Below are 17,710 nucleotides of genomic sequence, written 5' to 3'. Positions count from 1 at the left end.
ATTATTTATTATATTTTATATAAAAGTTTATGAAAATTATGATGATTAAATGAGAAGAGTTTGTAGACAGTTATGATTTGTGTAAATATTGTGTATTATTTTTTAAAAAAGTGTGAAACTTATTATTAAAAAAATTAATTAAATTTTTTTTATATAGATCTCATATTTATTTATTTCTTTTAAAAAGAATACACAAAGCTTGCACGTTCTATAACTACAAATATTTTTTCTCTATGCATAAAACGTTGAGATAATATGTGGCTCAAGGTTTGATATTATTTTACGAGTGATTTTATTATCAAGTCGGTTTGTAAAATATATTATTTATATTACGTAATACTTAATTTATAAAATTTAAATTTTAAAATTTATCTTCTAAATCAAATTATATCATAGAAGCACTTTATTATGTATGCTCTGCACACCGACTTGATAATAGAGTTTTTCTTATTTTATTACATGAAAACATATTTATAAAAGGACTATATTTATAGAAGAGAATTTATTTATCTGCATTATATTATTAACACAATTTAATAACTTAGCCATTGTGAACATGCCATACCCTAATCAGCATATATTACTTAGGAAAAACGATATAAACATAATTATTATACAACTTTTTGATAAAATATATTTTAGTTCAAAGCCATTAAAATAAATAATGTTTTTTAAAAAATAATATCTTATTAGATAATTGTGTAAATAAAAATTTTAATCATCATCTTTGCACAACATAACACAACACATCGCACATAATTTATTTTATTTTTTAATTTTTTTTTTATCAAATATGTGGTGTATGAATAATAAATAGAATAATTTAATTAATTTAGGAGAGATAAAATAAAAATAAAATAAAATAACAAAAAATTAATATAATGTATAATGTGTAAAATGATGAGCGGCAAAACTATTACCTAAAATTGTTTAACAACTAACAACTATGTAATATCATTTTTATTTAAAGAAAACCCGCCTTATCTACGCAGATAAGATGGTAAATTATATTATAATATTTTCTCCTAGGTTCTCGCGTCCAAGAGTAACCCAACTTCCATCGTGTCGTGAGTGACTACATTTAAAATATTGCTGTTAATTTTTTTAAAAATTTTTAAAATCTTTTAGATATTTTTAAAAAATAAATAAAAATCACAAATTCATAAAAAATAATTTTTTAACCATTAAATAAAAAAAAAGAGAAAAAATGTGTAAAAAAAAAGAAAAAGCTAAACATAGTCAATTTCAGGGACCCCTTGTGCATGAAATCCATGTGGCTGCCATAGGTTAAATGAAATGGTGCACAGACTCATTGATGAAGATGAAAAATGTGCTCCTCCCAGACGTGCAAAATAGTGCGTATTGCAGAGGGATTTTGTTCGTAGCTCTTCTCTTCATGGCCATCTCCGAAATTGAACCCAAGAAGCTTGGGATTTTATCAGCTCCTCTTCCATTTGGAATTGCCATCGGGGGGATGGGGTTGAAATCGCACCCCGCCTCGCACCATGCTGATGGGGGGTTTTCATACCCAGGTCCTTTGCCCCGTTACTGGGGGGGTGGGGTTGAAATCGCACCGAACCCCGCCCCGTCCCCCGCTTAACCCATTGTCTAAAAATTTGTTTAGTCTAAAAATATTTTTTAGACCCAAATTATAAAGTATAAATTGAAATTTATACATTAAAAAAATATAAATTTATTAGAGTTATATTTTAAAGTAAGTCTCACATTGCTTAACTATCACTATTGTATTGCCTTGACCTCCTATATAATGGTTGGCCTAGAAGGCTAAGTGAATCCATTAGCTTGAAAATTGAATTCAAATTTTTAACAAATTATATATATCTATATACAATATATTTATATAAATATTTAAAATTATAATTTTTTATGTTAAAAATGGAGGAGTGCGGAGCGGGGGGGGGGGGGGGCGGGGTCAATTCGCCCCTCGCTCCCGCATGAGGGGGGCGGGGCGGACGGGGGTGAGGTAGTGGGGGGCAGGGCCCCGCTGCCCACCCCTAATTTGTGCATGCAAACCATGCATATAGTTTTGGAAGTTTGGATAAAATAATGTTGGTATCACCTAACAAATAAAATAATAGTGATAACGTATGGAAAACTAAAAATAAATATAGTCATTAACAGAATAGTTTAATAGTTCAAAATTAATATTCAAAATACCTGCGATGCTGAATTGGTTGATGGATGAATGGTAGGATGTGCTAGTAAATGCAGATACCTTGGCCTTGGTATTAGCTAACACATAAAGGTATAATGATAATATGTTGAAGACCTAAGATAAATATATTAATATAATAGATAAATAATTCCAAAAAAAACAACAGAACACTTGTGTTGCTGGACTTGTGGTATGAGGTATTGAGAATTGTGAATAAAAGAGTCTTGCTATCACCTAACATATAAACCAACCATTAGTTGTAAAGTCAACCAAAACTTACATTATAAATCTAGACATTAAGTGAAATAGTTCTACTGAATTTTAAGCATGGTTACGAATACCTGGATTTATGAATTTGTTAGTGGATTTGTAGTAGGAGGTGTTAACGAAAATGCGTGCTCTTTCCTTTTCTCTATCTAGATTCTATTACAAAAATTATATCATTAATATATAAAATAAAAATTATCTAGATTCACCATATTTCAAATGTCATTTACATCAACGTGATTTTATATACAAATACAAAGAAATATATAAATATATATATTATAAGTAATATATAAACATATATTGATACAAGAAAATAGAGCATACAAATAAATGATAGCCATACTAAATTGTTGACCAAGACAAGATACAAGTGCATAAATTTAAATTAATCAGTAATGTGTTGCTGCTATATCCTGCATCCTACTATTAAGGAAGCTGAAGCAGACGGATACAATATTGCATGAACTAATTAACTACCAGGTACATTGGCCAGCCTATTAAAATCCGTCTGAGGAAGGGTAACAAGCAGATTTTTCACCATTACGGTGGGAAGGCAGATTCTTTAAAAGTTCATTCATATATGGGTGACTCACCCTGGGTGCGGGGCCTGTCTCCATTCCCAGCTCATCGTCTAAATCATTGGATAATCCTCGCTTATATTTCAATGAAATTTATCAACCCAGATAGGCCCCAATCAAAGCTTTTACTTGAACAAAAGTACAAAAAATGCTCCTTGGTGACAATTATGAAGTATGGCCACGCTATTGAAACAAGTATAGAACGTCCAAAGCTTTTACTTGAACAAAACTAAAGAAAATCCATTCATTCAACTATACACATTATATTTTGCTTGCAAACTTGAAAATATAAAATATCAAATGTGCAAGTTTATATATATACATTTTTTTGAAAAAATATTTTAGCATCCAAAATAAAAGAATTCGGGAGGAACTCAAAAGCTCCAATACCTATGCAGTGAGATTTTGTTCAGAATAAGCTAAATACAGAGGTAAAAACAAGGGAAAACAATTAACAATAGAAAAAAAAAAAAACCTCAATATTAACAATAATCATATATGCACAAGAAGCATGAAAGTTAGAATAGAATTGAAGACCGGAAAATATAAAGGTTAAAACCAACCATATCTGACGACGGACGGCAAGGACTGACAGTGGAGGAAATCAAGGATTTCTTGATTATGAGAACGTGACTGCAAAACCCAAATCTGAGGTCAATGCTAGTGGCGAGAGAGACATGCGAAGACGTTCAGAGACTTGCCAGTGGCAGAGACAGGCCAACAGAGACGAGAAATGGTGCACTGGTTCGTGAGTGAGGAAGCAAGCTGAAGCTCAAGCTGAAGCTTCTTCGTGGGTTCAATTCTATTGGCTTTTTTTATTTATTTTTTTAAGCCATGTTAGTATAGGTGCACAGGGTACATAAAATTGACTTTCGGTAGCGAAATTGATAAAGAGATTGACTATACATCAGCCTACACTCTCATCGCATTTTACGTGACATCACTTTTTTTTTTTAACTTATAATGTTAAGTGTGTTGTGGCTGCAACACACTGTAAGCTACTGTAAATATTTTTTTTTGATAAAAAAAAAAAAAAAAATCGGCGACTCCCTTTGTGGAGTAAGTTTTCCTTTTTGTTTTGTTGCTCGGTTTTTTATTTTTTATTTTTCCTTGAAGCATAGTGTTCTGCTTGTTGCTGTGGAATATATTACTGTCACAATGAAACACCGCACCACTCTCTCCCTCTCCGATATAAACAACTCGTAAAAAATGTTTCTTTTTTCTAGGCAATCAATCATTCCCAAAATTAGCCCCCAGGCCCCAACAGTTGAACCCGCGTAGACTCTCTCTCTCTCCCCTCCATTTCTGAGAAAGTGAAGAAGAAACCTCCGCGATGCCCCCCACCTCTTTCCACGATCCAATTCAATCAATGCCTTGCAACCACCCACTTGACCCATTCTTCTGATTCCTCGCAACAACCAAGAAAACGGAAATCCCATATTCAAAACCTATCCTGATTCCTTCATGTCCCTAGTCTCATGAATTCCCCAAAGTTTGGTTCGGAAATCCGTCATTCAAGACCAGACCCATTTGATAAATTTTTATAGAATCCTCCGATACAAGAGATAAACCACTTAGGACCAAACCCATTTGAACCATTTGGTTGATTTTGCGACACAAAATCTCCCTGATTCAAAAAACAATTTCAATGTTCAGACCGTAGCTCTTTGGTAAATTGGTAGGCAACGCTCCTGGATTCAGAGCTTAATACGAGGAATTTAGTCGTTTGGGATTGGACCCAGATGGAACAAGGCTCTAGAAGTCCTAATTCAAGTCCCAATTAAGGAAAACTCCTTTTTTTCGTAGTTTTTGTTCTTCTTGTTGTTCCATGGAACAGCCACTACCAGCCTTGGTGTTCCAAATCTTTGGCTTTGCCATAAGCATTCTTGCTCTCCTTGCTGAATCGCATTCACAAACTGGCGTAAACATTCCCGCAACACTTGTGTCGCGAATGCCGCGTCCGCAGCCATCACCTCATTTGCCAATTTCACCGTCTCCTGTGCCGAATCATCTTTTACCGGCTCCACTACCTCCTCCACCGCATCATCGTTTCCGACCACGATCTCCACCACCACAAGATAGGTGGTGGAGAAAGTCCAATAATCGCCCAAGAAACCTGCCACCACCGTCTCCGGAGAAAACTATCAATACAGGGAAGAAGATTGGGCTTTTGTTCGTGGGTATCGCTGCGATCCTCCAAATTGGTGTGGTGGGGTTCTTGGCTTTCAAGAGAAGACAGCTTCTGAAGCTCAGGGACAGTTACGAGGCCAGTTCTTGAATTGAAATTTAGGTGATGTCAGTTTTCTCATCGATTCTTTTATTTCGGCGGCACTCATCGATAACTAGTTGAGGGGTATTTAGCGGATTTAGATTCTTTGGTGGATGGTTGAAGGATATGAATTGCAGCTTGATTGGAACATCGGGCATTTGTAAATGTGGTAAATGTTGATTAGAATTTACTTACATATTGTTCTTTTTGAGTTCCTGTTTATCACTTTGTTCTATGGTTTAAACTACACGGCTTATAATTGATATTAGAGGAGCCCTATATTCGATTTTTTATGCTTCCTTACGTTTGTCTGCTGACGCTTGTGAATGTGTGAACGATATGAATCATGGAAGAATTGTAATGAAAATTCCCAGTGTCCTTTCCTTTCTATGCGGACGATGATATATCAACTAATAAATCTGTTTGATTCACATTGTTGTTATAGTTCACTTTATGTTGTAGTTTGTTTGACAAAAACTTTCTCACATCCGTTCATTGTCAAAGTTTCTCTGTGTAGCGCGGAACTATATAGCCTTTTGAGTTCAGCATCCATTTGATGTTGCAAAGAATGCGTGGTTCACTGGTTCTGTTAGACTTCATGAGAGGTCAAAATAACAGAAAGAGTTGGAAAAGGCAACAAATCTGAGATTTAATTTAAATGAGATGAAAGATGCTTTTGTTGTCACAGCCTAATATCGAAATGGCTTAAGTTTTTAGTATAGCTTTAGCATAAAACTATTAAAATCGTTCTGCACCTTTGTTGATTGAAAAATTCTTCTCATTAGTCACTATTCACTATCCCACAATCCACACCCTATGAAAAAAAAGCATAGGGTGTGGATTGTGGGGTAGTGAATAGTGACTGATGCATAGTATTCCTCCTCTCTCTGGACAAGATCTCTCAATTTTGTTAAAACCCTCACTTGTGGTGGAGTAATATCACGGTTGCATATTAAGGCACTCTTGGAATATGACCAAAACGCACACACCTATATCAAACCCTATGTACTCCCATAAGTGAACCAAAACCATAAATCATTTACAATGTATAATGAGCAGGCCTGTTCTATCTAGCCTCATTGCTCCTATAAAACTTCTTTTGGAAAGCAACTAGTATTAGAACAAGTTTCTGTACACCTGCTTGCCCCATCAGTCAGCCCCTTGGTTGACCTCCCTATATGTATGCTTGAGAACTATGCGGAAGGAAGTTGCTAATTGTCAAATTTGTTCCCAAACTCCCCTCACCGACCGTTGGTGAACCTCATAGAGACCACCAATTAACCAATATTGTGGAGTCCGTTTCCACCTCTACCTTACACAGCTGTAGTTCTTGACACAAAGTTGGTCCATCCAGAAATGTCTGAGCCTCTGCCATAGTGTTGGTATTCCAGCCATAGTGTCTAGAGAAAGCAGCCAGAAAACTACCTGTCACATCCACCCTCAACCTCCACGCTACCGAAACTACTCCCATCAATGTTCAACTTAACAAAGCAGGGTTTTGGTTTCAACCATTGCTATTGTGACATCTTAGGAGACCTCATTGGAAGAGGCTGCATGCCTAACCATCTCAATACATAAGAATCAGCTTCTTTTGAGTGCTTCGGAATTGATACCTTATTCACTCTATCTGTCAGTGCTTGTTTATTCTTGTGACAAAGTGATTCCTTCCTTTTTGTCATCCATTTGAGCATTGCATCTTTCAAGTCACAATCCCCAGCTTATAAAGGAATGGGTAATTCCAATCAAGAGGCTGACCTGGTTCCCCATGTTAGTTTTATTGTACCACCAATGTATAGGCCATCTCCCTCCAACTTTTAATTCCCCCCGATTGAGTCCAACCTGCCCTGCAAAATAATGATAAAGGAATGGGTAATTCCAATCAAGAGGCTGACCTGGTTCCCCATGTTAGTTTTATTGTACCACCAATGTATAGGCCATCTCCCTCCAACTTTTAATTCCCCCCGATTGAGTCCAACCTGCCCTGCAAAATAATGCCATACATAACTTGCAATCCCACTTGAAAAAAGAACATGGTCCAAGGTTTCACATGGTGGTTTAGAGCAGCAATCACGGCATGAGGCAAGCTGAATGTAGAAGTTTTTGAATGTTGTCGTCGAAAGGCATACCCTCCCTGAAGGCTTTCCACATAAAGATTCACATTTTAGAGGGTACCGTCTTGTGCCAAGCCCATGTGCTCCACCACACGTGTTGTTCATGGGCTCTAATAAGAGACCAAGCTTATTTAGTGGAAAATCTTCCATGCGTAGAAGCTTGCGACACAGGTTCATCTGCCAGGTCCTCTTGCTACTTCTTTTTCATTCTATTGTAAACTCTGACTGAATATCTTATTGTTACCTCCCAGGTCCTTTGCTTTCAAATATTGAATTATTCTTCATTAAACTGTGAACTTAATTTGTAGCGTTCCTACAAAGTATCAATAGTAACTCTCTGCCATTTATCATGTATATATATAGCCTTCACTGAAACACATAAATGAGCGATAGCTAATGATATTTAGTCTCTGCTCCATTGGCTCCTCGCATGTTATACATCAAATGATTTTTTTTAAGTGATTAGCTCTTAAATGACTTCATGTTCCTTATGGGAAATGAATAGTCGTTTACATGTAAGGATTTGAATCATGACTAGAGCTGTTAGTCATTGCAATGCCTCAATGGTCCAACCCATATGACTTATACTTCAAAAGTACTAGTCAATAATATAATTGAAAATATATTGAAACATTATAAAGAGCAATAAATTTTTCTTTCCAAGCAATGTGGGATCTTATACACCACTGGCATTTATCACTTATCAAAATAGGGTATCACAATCTCTCTTCCTTATATTCCTGATATCTGCGTTGGGCCAGCCCATTGTAGATAACACGACTCAAGTCTCACATCTCTGGTTAAGATATGATCTGATACCATTTGTAATGTTCCAATGAAAGGGCTAAGGCATATGGCCTGCATTCCAAAAAAACTAGTTGATGATACAATTAGAGTCCTATTATAATACTATAAAGAGCAAGAAATTCTCTATTTTCAAGCATTGTGAGATGCCACACAGCACCTACATTCATCACTTATCAAAATAGGGTATCACTGTCATGGTATACAAGCTTGAGTGAAGTTTCATGTTAACTATTGTTTGTGTTGCTTTTACACCATTTACTGTTCTAAAACCATGTGGATCCATCAGAAGGAATGTTTTTGTTAGCCTGTGGTTAGTCCTCTAGTAATATGTATTTATACTTCACCAAACTTTGTGGTTGGAAGAAATTTCCTCACACCATCTGGTACCGATGGTTATCAATTTTATTGTCTCGTACTGGTTGTGAGTTATAATGAAATCCAAGTACTTAACAATTAGGGGTGTGCAAAATTTCGAGAATTCCGACTCCGTCCGACCTCCGCTCCGACGTCGACTCCGACGGAGTCGGAGTTGTCAGAATTCGGAGTCGGAATTCGGAACTACTCCGACTAGTGATTCGGAAGCGGAGTCGGAGTCGGAGCTCCATGTAGCTCCGACTCCGAATTTTTTTTTAAACCCAGCTGTAAAACGACGTCGTTTTACAACTGGGTTTAAAAAAAAATTATTGAACGACACCGTTCCACTTAATATGGAACGGCGTCGTTTCATATGTCTTCCTAAGGAAGCCTCATGGCTCATACGTTCCCGTTCCCCCCCTTCTTCTTCCTTCTCCAGTTCTTCTTCTTCTTCCTTCTCCCTTCTCTCTCGCGTCTCTCGTCCCAGTGACTGAACCATCCCTTCTCTCTCGCGTCTTCCGTCCTAGTGCCAGCGTGCCGCCGTTTGTCGTTGCACCTCCGTGCCGCCGTTCGTCGTTGCTTCTCTATTCAGCTTCCACCTACGGTGAGCCCTAAATTTAAACGTCTCTTATGAATTGGAGCCAGCAGTTGTGATTCTTGTGAATTGGTTGTATTGAATATTCAATATAGTCCCAACACGGCGCTCAAAACCCTGAATTTTACATTGTATTGAAGACTTGCGCTCGAGCGAGGTGTCGAGCGCACGTTGTATTGAACATTGGCTCGAGCGCCACGTCGAGCGCAAGTCGAGCGAACCTCTCTGGATGGGTTCTGCTCGAGCGCCACGTCGAGCGCATTTCGAGTGAACCTCTCTGGATGGATTCTGCTCGAGCGCCATGTCGAGCGCACGTCGAGCGAACCTCTCTGGATGGATTCTGCTCGAGCGCCATGTCGAGTGCATTTCGAGCGAACCTCTCTGGATGGATTCTGCTCGAGCGCCATGTCGAGCGCACGTCGAGCGAACCTCTCTGGATGGATTTTGCTCGAGCGCCATGTCGAGCGTATTTCGAGCGAACTTCTCTTGATGGGTTTTGCTCGAGTGTCACGTCGAGCGCACCTCGAGCGAACCTCTCTAGATGGGTTCCGCTCGAGCGAACGTCGAGCGCACGTCGAGCGAACCTCTCTGGATGGGTTCCGCTGAGTCGAGCGCAAGTCAACCGAACCTCGATGTAATAATACATCGATACAATAATATATTATGATACAATAATACATATCCTATTGTATAATACAATAGCCTAGTTTATTTTTAAACTAATTTTTTGCTTCTAATTTAATTTTTTCAGCTTCATTGATTGTGATATGGATCCTAGACATAGTGGAGATGATCGTCCACAAAGGAATGTGGCGGATGCCAATGCTACAACTCCTACACCGGTGGGTACTTCCACCCCTAGAGCCACATCTAGGGTAGCTACATCTAGAGCAGCTACATCTAGAGCAGCTACATCTTGTGCGAGTAGTCGACTCCCACTCCCAGTTGATATAGATGATGAGGATATGTTCAACGAAGAGGAGGAGATGCCCATTGAGCAAGATCAACCACCACGACCTTCTAAAAAGAGGTCGTGGACATGGGAGCATTTCACTAAAATTCTTGGTGAAATTGCGAACCCAGTAGCAAGATGCCATTATTGTGGATCACTTTGTAGATGCCATTCGAAGAAGCAAGGTACCAGTGTGTTAATAGCACATCTAAATGGTTGTCAATGATATAAGATAGCGAAGGGATTGCAAGCCACTGATCAGACCAACCTCAGTTACCAAACTTCTACAGCCACTGATGGTACACAGACTAAGAAATTGGTCATCCCTCAATACAGTGAGAAGATGTTGAGGGACATGCTTGCAGAGATGATAATTACTGATGAGATGCCATTTACCACAGTCGAGAAAAGAGGCTTTCGAAAGTTTCTAAATTTTGTTGAGCCACGATTTCCCATTCCATCACGGTATACAGTGATGCGAGATTGTATGAAGAGGCATGCGAAGGACAAGGAGGAGATGAGGAAGATGTTTATTACCACTGGCCAGAGAGTGTCTTTTACGACTGACACATGGACTTCCATACAGAACGTCTGCTACATGTGTATCACAGCACACTACATTGACAGTGAGTGGATTTTGCATAAAAAAATTATTGGTTTTAAAGAAATTGTGGATCATAAAGGTGCATCCATTGGGGCGAAGATGGATGATTGTTTAAAGGACTGGGGAATTCGAAAAGTGCTGTGTATTACAGTTGACAATGCCAGTGCGAATGAAACAGCAATTGATTGATTTAAGCGGAACACGACGGTGAGAGATGATGTCATTCGGGCCCACGAGTTTATTCACGTTCGATGTTGTGCTCATATCATTAACCTCATAGTTGTTGAGGGATTAAAAGAGGTTCATGATTCCATAACCCGAGTCCGCAACATTGTACGATATGTGAGGGGTTCCCCTCAAAGGCTTGCCAAGTTTAAGGCAATAGCAGAAGATCTAAAGATTGAATGTTCTAGTATGCTGTGCTTGGACGTTCCGACTCGATGGAATTCTATATACATGATGTTGGATGTGGCACAGAAGTACCAAAAAGCATTCGAGCGGATGGAGGTCGAGGATCGGGGCCTGAGGTATGCTTTGTTGGAGCCAGCAGGACAGGGGCTCGGTGCGCCGGACGCGCATGATTGGACCAGTGTGAGTTATTTTGTTGAATTTTTAAGAACTTTTTATGAGATAACCATGCGGCTATCTGGATCCAAATATACGACTGCGAACTCATTTTTCAACGAGCTCTCGGAGCTTCACTTCCAGTTGGAAAATAGTTGTACTGACTCTGCTGGATTGTTATCTGCTATGGCTACGAGGATGAAGATCAAATATGATAAATATTGGGAGAATATTGAGAAGATAAATAGATTGCTATTTGTGGCTGTGATCCTTGACCCCCGAGTTAAGTTGGCCGTTCTAGAATTTTGGGTAAATTCCGTCCTCGGGGCAGTGAAGGCTGCAGAGTTTATTAAATTGCTAAAAAGTGATGTTGATGACTTATATCATCACTACAGTACTAGTGCTCAGCCTTCATCCGCAGTTGGTAGCTCCTCACATTCGAGGCCGACAGGATTGATAGTTTCCTCAGGTGATACTGACCCATCTGTAGGGGTTAGAGGCAATCGTATTATACAGCAGTATCATCAACTTATGTCAACAAGGAATATTATGCATTGTATATCTGAGGTTGAACGATATTTTATGGAAGCTGTCGAGGCACCTAATGATGTATTTCAGTTATTAACTTGGTGGAAAGTTAATTCCACCAAGTATCCAGTCCTTTCCCGTGTGGCCCGAGATGTGCTAGCCATTCCTGTCACTACAGTTGCCTCAGAGTCAGCATTTAGCACTGGAGGTCGCGTGTTGGATGCTTATCGGAGTTCATTGTCACCGTCAACCGTGGAGGCCCTCGTTTGCACACAGAATTGGATAAGTGAAACGCCTATTGGACTAGATACTGTTGGCGTTGATGCCGAGAGCTATAGGCTTGAATCGGGTGAGTTTATATGCTTTTAAATGATGATTTAATTATTTTTAATGTTTCTAACTTCTAATTTTTATGATTTTATAGATCTAATTGTGAACCCTAACATAATTACCGATGATTGAGAGTCTGGAACGGACGCTACTTGAGAGTTGGGATGGAGTTGGGAGAACCTCCTTTCTTGGTAAGAATCAAATTATTCTTTTACCGTATTCAATTTTTTATTATCAATTTTTTTTCATCTATTGATTGCTACTTTCTATCTTCATTTCAGGCATGACCAATGGAACAAAAAGTATTTGACTGAAATCCGTGTTTAATCGAATTGTAGTTATATTTCAAATTATAGTCATATTGTTATTACGTTAATAATGAGACTGTTATAACTTATGGCTACATCATACATATTATTTACTTTTTAAACTATTTATATAGTTATATTTATGTAGTCATATCCCGAGCAAAGACGTGAGATAAGTACTCTTTATTCTATAATTTCTATTAGTACTTATTCATCCTCTCTCAAACGTTTAGAATTTATTATCCAACTGAAATTAATCGAATTATAGAAATTCGTACCATCATTCTTTTTTATAAAATTTTAAATTTATGTAATTTTCAACTCATGAGTCATGAGCACTTTTAATGCTAAATTTCAGGCGGACATAAAACAAATTAAAGATATAATCAAAATTCAGTAACAAAATCAGAACGAATATTTAAATTATTGAAAACTCTTGAATAAACCAAATATTTGTAGATCGTTTCACTTTTAAAAAAAATATATATGTTGCTCACTATCTGAAACGAAATTGAATAATAAAATTTAAATAATAAAAAAAAAAAAAACAAAATTTTGTGAGGAGTTCAGAAATTTTGTTCGGAGTCGGAACTCCGACCTCCGTTCGGAGTTCCGATCGGAGTTCGGAGCTCCGACCTCCGATCGGAATCGGACTCCGACTACTTTCGAAGTCGGAGTCGGAGGGAAAATTTGTCTCTGACTTGAGTCGGAGTCGGAGGTCAGAAATGACAACTCCGACTCCGTCGAAGTCGGAGCCCATCCCTACTAACAATCCTCCACTAGGGAGATGGCTTTAGACTCTCCATGTAGGCTCGATTCTCCAGGAGAAGAGATTCTCAACAGTTGTAAAGAACTTGAAAGGAGAAGAGCACACATCAAAAAGGTATGTGGGAGAGGAAGTATCTCTCTACTTTTCAAGGATGTTTACTGCTCTTGGACGGTTTGGCAGTTGGATCCTGTATTTAGACACAAATCTATGTATAATGGATGGTAAGAATTATGTGTTAATTGGAAAACTACAGTTTCCAAGCATGTGTTGGCCATCACACTTGGAGGATGAGCTATGTTGTAGCCCTCTAGGTCTTTCTTGGAGCTGTAGGTGTGCAGGGGATTTTTTGCAGCAGTTGCATGGCTTACAGATGGAAACATTCGTGTCAGCAGGAAATGGTGATCAATGCAGGCTGACATTTGAAATTGGAAAATTCTATATATTACACAATCATCTCGCTATATAAGATATGATACATTTAATAATAATAAATATATTACATCATATATAATAAGATAAAAGTAAAGTAAAAATATAGTGTATAACATTACTTAGTAACGCGGATCCTCCAATGGAATAGAAATAATCTGCCCACGAGAAGGTGCCAATAAACACGTTGCCCCTTGTCCTTAGGACAAGACAGAGGAGTTACTAGTCTGTTCCACTGCTGCAGACAGACTAAAGTGCAAAGGTTCCTCCATAATTTGATAATTACAGCAATGAATAATTGAATGGGCGCAAGTGAACGAGGTGATCATTAAGTTTTCATATACCCGAAACATATAAGTAATAGAAATCTCTGTAACGATCTAAGGGAAATTTAAATCATATCTTATAATATATATATATATATATGAACATTTTTCTGAAAAATAAAGTTCGTATTTCGTTTCAACTAATCCCACATAAAATTATCCATACCAGATCTTGTGCATGATCCCATGGGTATTAAGTAACCGATATAAAAAATTGAAACAAAGTTGTGGCAATAAACACTATTCGCATCATAACTGTTCTGATAATATCGGAAGATCAGTAAGATGGCCTGAATCTATCCATTTGAGTACAACAGCTGAGCAAAAATGCTAGATGCACATAAGTCCGTGAGCACGGACACACCCATGAACATGTGAACAGTGGAAACACTGTTCATGGATGTGTCCGTGCGTACGTATCGGCTGAGAGGGGGCATAGGGTGGTGGCCGTTGCCGTGGTTGCTGGGTTATGCATTGGCAGTGCCTGACTGAGACATCTGCTACAATGACTCAAGAGAGGTCTAATTCATATATTATACATAGACCAAAACTCTAAAAATAAACATGGTAATGTTATAATCGAAGTCTATTACAATCATTTTAAGAATAGGAATTTCTCATTGTCAAATTACCTAAGATCCTATTCAACCTTCAATACTCAGTTCGGAATACTACAGTACAGTGTGACTACTTCCTTGTTTTGACGTTGCTACTCTGTGATCTTCACTCCTCACTCTGACTTCTTTTTCATGTAAAAACTCAGTGTGGGCGTGATCTCCATGAAAATCTTATCCCTTTTTTTATTTTTTAAATACGTTCACATGGGATAATTGAATGGCTGAAAATTATTTAGTATATAGTATTTTATGTCTTTTTTTAAATCATGTGCTGGACAATTGATAAATTTAAGTACATGTACATACTATGTTTCTAAAAGAGTTTTCTTTAACATTATAATTACGAGATTGCATGTGTAAAATCCTTGGTGAATGGAGCTTGTGTCTGTCCGATACAAGCAAATCTTGACATCAGAATGTCTAGTAATTGAATGCTATTTTCTCAAAAGCAATGCAAGTTTAGGATGAAACTAGCTAGCGACACTGGCGGATTAACGAGCACATGATGACTCGTTATAAAGCAATAAACAGAAATAGAATCTAGGAATTCAGTGTGTTTAGCAGCACATCCAAAAAAAAAAAAAAAAACGGAAAAATAGCAGTAGATTGGAGTAGGTATTAACAACTGGGGTTGGAGCGATTTATTAATTATGCTAACCCTTTGCTTAACACAAGGGGCTCCATCTCGATGCTGGTGTTTAAGCCAACTCACTGTTCATGCTGTTTGAATGGGTTTACATTTAAGAACTTTGCATTAAAATAAAAAAAAACTTGGCATAAGCACGATCCATACGAAAAGATGCTTGATTTTACTACTCATTATAGAAGTTAAAGAACCCAAAGCATATAAAGATGCTTAAACTGAAACAAGCAGGTCTACAAATCCCAGAAAGGTTTCTCTAGGTTATAAGGAGGGATATATTTATCAAGAAAGCAAAAGACACAAATCCTCCCTGTGACCCTACTTTATTCATCTCAGACAGCTTTAGCAAAAGAAGGCTCCCCTGGCCACAAGAAGGTATTGACCCACCAACAAGGACTCTTTTGGCATGATCAAAATATTCAGTATTGTATTGAGACTTCAATCACCTGCTCCAAGAAAAAGTACTAATCAAAAATCAAACTGTAGAAGTGACATGTATGTAAAAAACTGGTATAAGAGGCAAAATTCATAGAAAAAAGTGAAAATAATATTGATATGAAATTACCTGTTGGGACTCTAGAATCAGATGCAAGATCAAGCCAGGAATCTGTATTTTTTGGTGGCCACTCTCCAAAAAATTGGTGCAGTGGCTTGTGGGTTTCCGTTTTCTTCTCAGTTTTAACTAGTTCCGGTGACTTGAAATCTGCACCCAGAACAAAGCAATGTTGCTCTTGTTGCTTTGCACTGTCAGTAGGACTTTGAAACTGTGTGTGGGAGTAACCTTTATAGGAGTCCACTGTCAAATATCTCTGATATGAATCAAGTAGGCTTCTGTCGGTCCCTGAAGCTTCTGGGAAGAAAGCTCTCTCATCCACACCCTCCCTTGCTCCATGAAAACAACTATTTGCATGAACGGTCACCAACCACAAAAGCTATATAAAAAGAAAAATGTAAAAGAGAAGAAGAAAGTAGTTTTTCTTGTATGTTACACGAACCTGTAATCTTTACCACCCTGAGAATAAGATCTGGAGTTCAAAAATAGTTGACGGGTAGTGTTATTTTGAGAAAACAGACCAGAAACTGGAGGTCTGGAAGAGGAGGAATGTGAATAAAGTAAGGGATAAAGAGTGCTCTCGTGGTAAGGATGGGGATGGGGATGGATTTCCGAGCTCACTGAAGAAGGTAGGGGAGAGACACAGAAAGAAGAGGTTGTGGGAATAGGGCTGGTGTTTATGGTAAGGTTTCGGTTGGTTGATGCGATGGGTGGTGAGAGGTTTGTGGTGGTTGTTGCAGTTGAGGTAACTTCCACAGGCTTTCTTGAACGGTTTCTGCCTCTATGCATGTGTCTCTCACAGTACTTGGAATCTGGGTATGCTTCCTTTGAGCACCTCCACTTCTTCCCATCTGTTCTCCTGCACCTTCCTGGCTCTGGGTCTACTTTTCTGCCTATTCCCATCTCAAAACATCCCCAGGCAACTGCAGCCACAGAGTCACACCCAGACACCAAAATTTTCATTTGCCGCCACATAAAGGAAAAAGAGAAATCAGTTAAGATATTTTAAAATTATCACAATATTTAATATATGGGAAACCGAGCAAAAAGCATGCGACTATGAGAATATGTGTTACATGCTTACTGGGACAATGAGGGAATAGCCCTGAAGGAATTGAAGAGTCCAAGCTTCTTTTGATGCTATATAGGAGATCAGGTGGGATAGGTATTCCTGAGACCATGTATTTGAATATGAGAGCTTGGTGTTCAAGCTCTTGCCACTGAGTTGATGTGAAAGGAGACCTATTTCTTGCACATACACTCATCATTTTTGAAATAGAACAAGAAGAAAATATAAATCCTTAGAAAGACCAAGAAGGATAACAAAGAACAAGAGGGAAGAACAACTTGGGAGATTTCAGGGACACAGAAATGAGGTTTTGTTCCTGTTGGGCTGATAGTTTCAAAAGGTATTTTTGCAGACACCACTGGTTTCAGAATCTTTCTCTACATGGCTCGGATGTCATTGCTGCTACCTCCTCTCTCTCCTGATGAGCCTGTTCTTATTATTACTGCATCTCTGTTTCTTCTGCTTCTGCTTTTGCACTGCAGCTGCCTTTGTTGCTCCCTGACATCATCACGGAAATCCATAAACATTTGTACAGAAGAAGAAAATTAATTCAAACCTAGTTTACTCCATGCACCTTTGTTTTTGCTGTCTCCAAATCAAGGTCTGGAAAAGGGTGTCATGACATCACGTAATCAAGATTTCTTTCAAGTTTTTGCTTCAAATATTTGTTTTACAGATGGTAAAAATATAAACAAAAGAAAAATTATATTCATCAGTCTCTGCATAATACATTTTTTTTTTCTCACTAAATATGTGATATATAGATAATAAGTAAAAAAATTTCATTAGTTTAGAAAAAAAATAAAAATAAAAACATATATAATATATGGTGTGTAGAAATGATGACTAGCAAAGCTC

General features: G+C 37.9%; 1 protein-coding gene across 4 annotated transcripts; it reads right to left on the bottom strand.

Moving 5' to 3' along the window:
- Positions 1-15,380: 15,380 nt before the first annotated feature.
- Positions 15,381-17,372, bottom strand: LOC121260326 (growth-regulating factor 5-like). 4 transcript variants are annotated; one of them, XM_041162167.1, is made up of 5 exons: positions 16,868-17,372; positions 16,226-16,706; positions 16,012-16,130; positions 15,796-15,933; positions 15,381-15,676 (listed from the first exon to the last, which is right to left on the bottom strand). In XM_041162167.1, exons 1-5 carry the CDS (start codon positions 17,049-17,051, stop codon positions 15,669-15,671), a joined length of 930 nt encoding a protein of 309 aa, XP_041018101.1. In that variant the 5' UTR covers positions 17,052-17,372; the 3' UTR covers positions 15,381-15,668. The 4 variants fall into 4 exon arrangements, with proteins under 4 accessions (XP_041018101.1, XP_041018110.1, XP_041018093.1 ...); XM_041162176.1 differs by having other exon boundaries at positions 16,012-16,112; positions 16,868-17,370; XM_041162159.1 differs by having other exon boundaries at positions 15,796-16,112; positions 16,868-17,370.
- Positions 17,373-17,710: the final 338 nt, after the last annotated feature.

This window comes from Juglans microcarpa x Juglans regia, chromosome 1D (genome assembly GCF_004785595.1).
Source record: "Juglans microcarpa x Juglans regia isolate MS1-56 chromosome 1D, Jm3101_v1.0, whole genome shotgun sequence".
NCBI lineage: Eukaryota > Viridiplantae > Streptophyta > Magnoliopsida > Fagales > Juglandaceae > Juglans > Juglans microcarpa x Juglans regia.
Note: the sequence above shows the minus strand (reverse complement) of the source record. Positions and strands in the feature narration are given on the sequence as shown.